The sequence below is a fragment of the Chrysochloris asiatica genome, unplaced genomic scaffold, assembly GCF_000296735.1.
Source record: "Chrysochloris asiatica unplaced genomic scaffold, ChrAsi1.0 scaffold00067, whole genome shotgun sequence".
Taxonomy (NCBI): domain Eukaryota; kingdom Metazoa; phylum Chordata; class Mammalia; order Afrosoricida; family Chrysochloridae; genus Chrysochloris; species Chrysochloris asiatica.
In genome coordinates this window covers 4,427,798-4,436,374 of record NW_006408585.1, presented here as the reverse complement: position 1 = coordinate 4,436,374, position 8,577 = coordinate 4,427,798, and the positions used below count along the sequence as shown (strand labels likewise).

The 8,577-nt window shown below is 38.2% G+C and overlaps 1 protein-coding gene across 1 annotated transcript in view; it reads left to right on the top strand.

Annotated features, from left to right (window-relative positions):
- The window catches only part of SYT16 (synaptotagmin XVI), a 278,525-nt gene extending 270,262 nt beyond the window's left edge, over window positions 1-8,263 (top strand). The window contains exon 6 of the mRNA XM_006864575.1: window positions 7,860-8,263. Within this exon, the coding sequence (XP_006864637.1) occupies window positions 7,860-8,173 (314 nt within the window). The 3' untranslated portion in view covers window positions 8,174-8,263. The remainder of the gene's footprint in view (window positions 1-7,859) is intronic.
- Window positions 8,264-8,577: the final 314 nt, after the last annotated feature.

The following is an 8,577-nucleotide window of genomic DNA, read 5'->3' as shown; positions in this document are numbered from 1 at the left end:
TTACATTAGGCAAATCTGCCGCACAAGACCTTTTTCACGTTTTGAAGAACAAAGATGTCAGCTTGAGGACTAAGGTGTGCCTGACCCAAGCCATTGTCTTTTCAATAACCTCATATACATGCGAAAGCTGGACAGTGAATGAGGAAGACCGGAGAAGAACTGATGCTTTTGAGTTATGGTGTTGGAGGAGAATATTGAAAGTGCCATGGGCTGCCAAAAGAACCAACAAATCCATTTTCGAAGAAGTGCAGCCAGAGTGTCTTTGGAGGCCAAGATGGCCAAACTTCGTCTCTCATATTTCAGACATATTGTCAGGAGGGAACAGTCACAAGAGAATGATATTATGTTTGGTAAGGTGGAGGGTCAGAGAAAAAGAGGAAGACCCCAACAAGATGGAATGGCCAAGTGGCAGCATCGATGGACTCAAGTGTGGCAACAGTAGTGAGGTTGGCCCAGGATTGGGCAGTATGTCATTCTGCTTTGCATAAGGTCGCTATGAGTTGGTACCGATTCAATGGCACCTAACAACAACAATAATAATCATCACGGTCAACTCTACAACTCTTCATGGAGGAGGCAGCTCTTCCCCATCCACATTTTAAGTGCCTTCCAACCTTAAGGGCTCATGTTCTAACACTAGATCTGACAATATTCTGGTGCTCTTCATCATGTTTCAATATTCAGTATTCTAGTGCTGACAGTGTTCCACTGCTATTCATAAGGTTTTTGGTGACTAAATATTTAGATGTAGTTGGTCTCTCCTTCTTCCTAGTATGTCTTAGTCTGGAAGCTCTGCTCAAACCTGTCTACCATGGATGATTCAACTGGTATTTAAAATACTGGTGGTTTAGTTTCCAGAATCACAATAATATGCAAGTCACCATAGTATGACAAACTGACTAGAGTGGTAGATTCTGCTCAAAGGATCCATCAATATTGCAAAGTGAGGCTTAAATTTATTCATTTCTTTCAACTTGAGGAATATTGAGTGTATTCTTCCATTTTGGTTTCTGATTCCTGGTCTTTGAACATTTCATTTTAATACTTTACTTTGTCTTCTCAAGGTACCCTTAGAAATATTCTGTTTTACTCTTTTGCTTCATCATTTCCACTGTTCACTTTATTTAGTTTCTCTACATCAAGAGCAAATTTCAGGGTCTCTTCTTACATGTATTTTGTTCTTTTATGTATTTTAAGTAACCTTTTGTTTTCATCATATATAAAGCTTTTGCTATCATCCCACCAATTCTCTGATTTTTGGTCACTAGTGTCTAATGCATCAAATCTGTTTCTGAGATTATTTAGATTGGCTATACTCAAGGTAGTAATCATCAGTGCACCTTGATTTCATGTTTGATCAGTTTCAGACTGAAGAATTTGGTAGAATTCTTTAGTCTCATCACTGGCTTTATTGGTTGGTGTATAAATTTGAAGACTAGTCATATTAACTGGTTTTCCTTGTAGGTGTATAGATATTATCCTATCACATACACTATTGTACTTCAGATAGATTTTAAATGATCTTTTGATAGCATATGTAACACCATTCCTCTTCAACTGATCATTTCTAGCATAGTAAACATTTCTTTACATGTCTGTCAGTTTGTTACACTGTCATGGCTTGTGTGTTGCTGTAATGTTGAAAACTATGCCACAGGTATTTTGAAGCCAGTGGGGTCACCCATGCTGGACAGGTTTCAGCTGAACTTTCAGATTAAGGCAGAATTTGAAGGAGAGGCAGACTACTTCTAAATTACTAGTCCCTGCAAACCTAATGAATAGCAGTGAAAACCTATCACATAGTACCAGAATATTCAATAAAGAAGCATGATGAATAGCCGCAGAATATTGTCAGATACAAATACAGTGCTGAAGATAAACCCCTCAGGTAAGAAGATACTCAAAATATGACAGGGAAAGAGCTGCCTCCCAATATAGAGTTGACTGTGATGACGCAAACTGAGTATAGCCTTTGGGACTTTCATTTGCTGATGGGGCACAACTCAAAATGAGAAGAGTCAGCTTCAAAATTCCATTAATAATCAAAACATGGATCAACTAAGTATGAATCTAGAAAAATTGAAAGTTGTCAAAAGTGAGATGGGATGCATAAACATTGATATCCTAGCATTAGCTGAAATGGACTGGGATTGACCATTTTGAATCTGATAATCACATGGTTTACTATGCCCAGAATGAAAAATTGAAAATAAATGGCTTCACACTCATCATCAGAAAGAATATTTCAAGATCTATCTTGAAGTATAATGCTGTCTGTGATAGGATAATATCCTTATTCTTACAAGGAAGACCTTGTAATACCACTATGATTCAACTTTTGCACCGACAACTAAAGCCAGTGATGATGAAATTGAACAATTCTACCAATTTCTTTAGTCTAAAATTGATCAATGTGCAATCAAGATGTATTGATAATTGCTGGTGATTGGAATGCAAATGTTATAAACAAATATCAGTAGTTGGAAAATATTCATTGGTGATAGAAATAATACTGAAGATCACATAAATAGAATTTTGCAAGACCAATGACTTGTTCATTGCAAATACCTTTTTAAAACAACATAAAATCTGACTATATACATGGACCTCACCAGATGGAATACACAGAAATAGAATTGACTACATCTGTAGAAAAAGACTGTAAAAAAGCTACATATCATCAGTCAAAGAAGGCCAGGGGCAGACTGCAGAACAGATAATCAATTGTACATAAGCAAGTTAAGGCTGAAGCTGAAGAAAATTGAAAGAAGTCCATGAGAGCCAAAGTATGACCTTGAACCTATCCCACCTGAATTTAATCTCAAGAACAGATTTGATGCATTCGACCCTAATGACTGGAGAGCAGATAGTTATGGCTTTACTCAAGAAGCTCATATAGGAAGAAAGCAAAAGGTCATTAAGATGACAAGGAACATAGAAAAAAAGAGACTAACATGGATGTCAGAAGAGAATCTGAAACTTGCTCACCTGCATAGAGATGCTAAAACAAATGGAAGAAATGAGGAGGTAAAAGAGCTGAAAAGTTTCAAAGGGAAGCTAGAGAAGACAAAGTGAAATATTCCAATAAAATTTGCAAATACCTAGAGCTAGAAAACCAAAAGGGAACAACACACTCAGCATTTCTCAAAATGAAAGAACTGAGAAAAGATTCAAACTTTAACTTTCAGTACTGGGCAAAATATTGAATGATGTAGAAAATATCAAAAGAAGATGGAAGGAATACATAGTCACGGTACCAAAAAGATATGATCAGTGATCAACGATTTCAAGAGGTTGCCTGCTAGAATCAAGAGTCAGTGATACTGAAGAAAGAAGTCCAAGGAAAGCATTGAAAAAGAACAAGGCTCTGGGAATTGATGGAATACAAACTGATATCTTTCAACAAATGGATATAGCGCCGGAGGTACTCATTCATCTATGCCAAGTAATTTGGAAGACAGCTACTTAGCCAACTGACTGGAAGGGCTCCATGTTTGTGCCCATTCCAAAGAGAGGTAACCCAATGGAATACAGAAATCATATCCTTAATGTCATATTAAGTAAAATTTTCTTACAGTTATTAAAAAATGGCTGCAACAGTACATTTACATCGATTTGTGTCAGAGTTTCAAGCAATTTTCAGATGAAGTCGTGGAATTAAGGATATGATTGCTGCTATCAGATGGAACTTGACTTAAAGCAGAGAATATCAGTTATGTTTACCTATGTTTTATTGATTGTGCAAAGGCATTTAATTGTGTAGATCATGACAAACTATGTACAAAATTGTGGAGAGTGAGTATTCTGAAACACTTAATTGTGCTTATGACAAACTTGTATATTTATCAAGAGGCAGTTGTTCAAACAGAACAGGTAGCACTGAATGGTTTAAAATCAGGAAAGGTGTGCACCAGAGTTGTATTCTTTCGCCATATACTTATTCGATCTCTATGCTGAGCAACTAATTTGAGAAGCTGGATTATATGAAGAAGAGATTGACATAAGGATTGGGAGACTCATTAGCAACCTGCGATATGTAGATGATACAACTTTGCTTGCTGAATGTAAAAATGATTTAAAATTGTTACTGACCACTACCTTGATATGGGTTGTGCCTCAATAACGAAGCAAAATTCCTCACCACTGGACCAATAAAAAACATCAGGATAAATGGAGAAAAGATTGAAGTTGTCACAGACTTCATTTTGCTTAAATTCAGTGTAAACACTCATGGAAGCAGCAGTCAAAAAATCAATTAACATATTGCATTAGGCAAATCTTCTGTACAAAAATCTCTTTGAAGTGTTCCAGTGCAAAAATATCAGTTTGATGACTAAGGTGCATCTTGCCCAAGTCATGTTATTTTCAATAGCCTCATATGCATGTGAAATTTAGACAACCAATAAGGATGACAGTTGAAGAATGGATCCAGTCAAATTATGGTGTTAGAGAAGAAAATTAAAAGTACCATGGACTGCCAGAAGAACAAACAAATCTGTGTTGGAAGATGGAAGAGGTTCAACTAGAATGCTCCTTAGAAGCCAAGATGACCCGACTTCTCTCATACTTCAGAAATATTATCAGGAGGGACCAGTGCCTGGAGAAGGACATCATGCTTGGTAGGGAGGGTCAATGAAAAAGAGGGAGACCCCCAATGAGATCGATTGGCACAGTGACAGAGGATTGGGCTCAAGTGTAGCAGCAATTGTGAGGATAGTGCAGGACCAAGCAGGGTTTCATTCTCTTGTATATTGGGTCATTATGAGTTGGAACATAACAACAGCAATAGCATAGCAAAGCCTATGATGTCCAATTCAAACTTGCCAATAACAATTCATTTCAGGTCACCAGTTCCTAGCGTATCAATCTTTATGCATTCCATTTTATTTTTGGATGACTTCCAAGTTTCCCAGAGTCATGCTTCATACATTCCTATTATTTGTGATGTTTGCAGCTGTTTCTCCTCATTTTCAGTTTTGCCCCATCATTAAATGAAGGTCCCCAAAGCTTTGTTCCTTCCTCATCTTTTAGGTCAACTCTATTTTCAATAGGCAGCTCTTTCCATTCATGTTTTGAGTGCTTTCCAACATTAGGGCCTCATCTTCTGGAACTATGTTAGACAGCATTCCACTGCTATTCATAAGATTTTCAGTGGCTAATCTTCCTGATGTGTCCATCTCTCCTTCCTAGTCTGTCTTTATATGAAACAGCTCTCTGAAACCTGTCTACCATGTATTACCCTGTTGTCGTTGTTATGTGCCGTGGCATCAGTTCTGACTCATAGTGACCCTGTATAGGGTTTCTGAGGCTGTAAATCTTTACAGGAGCAGAGAGCCTCATCTTTCTCCCATGGAACAACTGGTAGTTTCGAACTGCTGACCATGAGATTAGCAGCCTGATTGGTAACCATTACCTTATTGCTGTTGTTAGGTGCCATTGAGTCGGTACCAACCCATAACAACCTTATGCACAGCAGAACGAAACACTGCCTGATCCTGGGCCAACCTCACTGCTGTTGCCATGCTTGAGTCCATCAGTGCTGCCACTTGACCATTCCATCTTGTTGGCGGTCTTCCTCTTTTTCTCTGACCCTCCACCTTATCAGACATGATACCCTTCTCCAGTGACTGGTCCCTCCTGACAATATGTCCAAAGTATGAGAGATAAAGTTTGGCCATGTTGGCCTCCCAGGAGCACTCTGGCTGCACTTCTTCGAAAATGGATCTATTGATTCTCTTGGTAACCCATGACACTTTCAATATTCTCCTCTAACACTGTAACTCAAAAGCATCAATTCTTCTACAGTCTACCTTATTCACTGTCCAGCTTTCAAATACATATGAATACCATGGCTTGGGTCAGGCACACCTTAGTCCTCAAGCTGACATCTTTGCTCTTCAACACTTGAAAAAGGTCTTGTGAAGCAGATTTGCCCAAATGCAATATGTTGTTTGATTTCTTGACTGCTTCTTTCTTGAGTGTTGATAGTTGATCCAAGAAGAATGAAGCCTTTGACAACTTCAATCTTTTCTCTGTTGATAAGAATGTTGTTTATTGGTCCAGTGGTGAGGATTTTTGTTTTCTTCACATTGAGATGTAATCCATACTGAAGGCTGTGCTCTTTGATCTTCAATAGTATTTTAAGTTCTCTTCACTGTAAGCAAGCAAGCTTGTAGCATCCTCATTAACAGGTTGTTAATGAGTCTTCGTCCAATCCTGATGCCATGTTTTTCTTCATAGAACCCAGCTTCTCAGATTATTTACTCAGCATACAGGTTGAATAAGTATGGTGAAAGAATACAACCTTGTCATACACCTTTCTTAATATTAAACCATTCAGTGTCCCCATGTTCTGTTTGAACAACTGCCTCTTGGTCCAGGTACAGATTCCTCATGAACACAATTAACTGTTCTGGAATACTCATACTTCTCAATGTTGTCTATAGCTTGTTATGATCCACACAATCAAAAGCCTTTGTGTAGTCAATAAAGCACAAGTAAACACCTTTCTGATAGTCTCTGCTTTCAGCCAAGATCCATTGAACATCTGCAATGATAACCCTCATTCCATGGCCTCTTCTGAATCCGGTTTGAACCTCTGGTAGTTCTCTGTCAATGTATGCTTACAGCCATTTCTGTATTACCTTTAGTAAAACTTTATTGGCATGGGATATCAAAGAGATTGTCCAATGATTTCCACATTCCTTTGAGTCACCTCTCTTTGGAATGGGCCCAAATCCAATCAGTCGGCCAGATAGTTGTCTCCCAAATTTCTTGGCAGAGATGAGTGAGTGCCTCCTGTGCCGCCTTGCTTTCTTGAAAGATCTCAATTTTTATTCCATCAATTCCTGGTGCCTTGTTCTTTGCAAATTTCTTCAATGCACCTTGGATTTCTTCCTTCAGTATTGTTGGATTTTCATCATATGCTACCTCTTGAAATGGTTGAACATCAACCATATCCTTTTGGTACAGTGGCTCTGTGTATTCCTTCCATCTTCTCTTGATGCTTTCTGCATCATTCAATAATTTATACAGAGAATCCTACTTAAAATACTGGTGACACAGCTTTCAGCATCACATGAACACATAAACCATCACAGCCCCACAAAACTAACAGACTAGTGGTAGGTGGATGGGCTAGGGGTGAGTAAGGTATATTTGCCAAAAAAATTATATCTTTGTTTCTTGCTTACATAATCTGTACATGCTACCATTTACAGATATGGAGAACATTAAAAATCAAATGTTGTAGTAGATGGGGCACATTTTGAGCATGGGATATGTGTGGATGCCCACCAGAAGTTTCTCGATATTCAGTGAGGTCTTGAGCTTCTCTGAGGGGTCTAGACTAGAGCTACTACACTAGACTTGGTAATTGTCACTGGAATCATTGGAGTAGACAAGAAGACCCAAATATTATGTGCAGAATAAGAAGAGAAGAGACACTTTAACCCAGGCATAAACCAGTATTTTGACTATGAAAAGAAAAACAAACATAAAACACAAAGCATATATTTATCCTGTTTCAGAAATGTCGACAAGTAGCAATGCCCTTAGGTACTGTTGCACACATACCTATTCATGTATACACCACTTGACCTCTAGAGATTGTAATGAGTATCAGCAATACGCTATATAGTGGACAGCATGAAACAGTAAGCATCTAAGGTAATAGTCCCTCTCCTGAATAATTCATGTAAGATGTAGTCATCCAACAGCAAATACCAGGGCTGAGGACACTGATCAGTATGTTCAAAGAAGTGGAAATTTGCAGCCCATATGCATATTACAACTAAAGTAGCAAAACAGAAAGCACTGATGTTTTTTCATCCCCACCCTACCCCTTGTTTTTGTCTTAGATACGTATGGAAAGCTTTTTCTCCTCAATTCTGTGGGCCAGGAGATGTCCCGCTGCAAGACGTCCATTCGACGTGCTCAACCCAATCCTGTTTATAAGGAAACCTTTGTTTTCCAGGTCGCCCTCTTTCAGCTCTCTGATGTTACATTGATGATTTCAGTTTATAATAGACGTACTATGAAGCGTAAAGAGATGATTGGTTGGATTGCTCTGGGCCAAAATAGCAGTGGAGAGGAAGAACAAGACCACTGGGAAGAAATGAAAGAAACCAAAGGCCAGCAAATCTGCAGATGGCATACCTTGCTTGAATCCTAGTTTTGCAACATATATTTGTATACTGTGTCTTCCTTGGTCACCAGTGTTGCCAGATCCTGATACCAAGTCAGCACATCTTGGCATGGTTTTTAAAGATGGGCTTTCAAGTAGAAATTCTACTGACCCTTAGGAATACTAGATAGGGTGCGCTTGGGTTTCTCAGAGCTTTGATTTGGATTTAAATACTGTTTTCTTTTATTTTTTTAAAAAATTACATATCCAGTCAAGTGTACTATATGGAAAATGTTACCATATTCAAGACTAGTGAGGATGAGTTAATTTGTCCTAAGTTATTGTGTTTTAGTTTTGAGTGACCCAAGATTGCAAATGAACTGTTAAATGTTATAAAACCCAACTTTCATAATAAGAGATAAAAATCAAATTACATAAATGAATAAGACTCT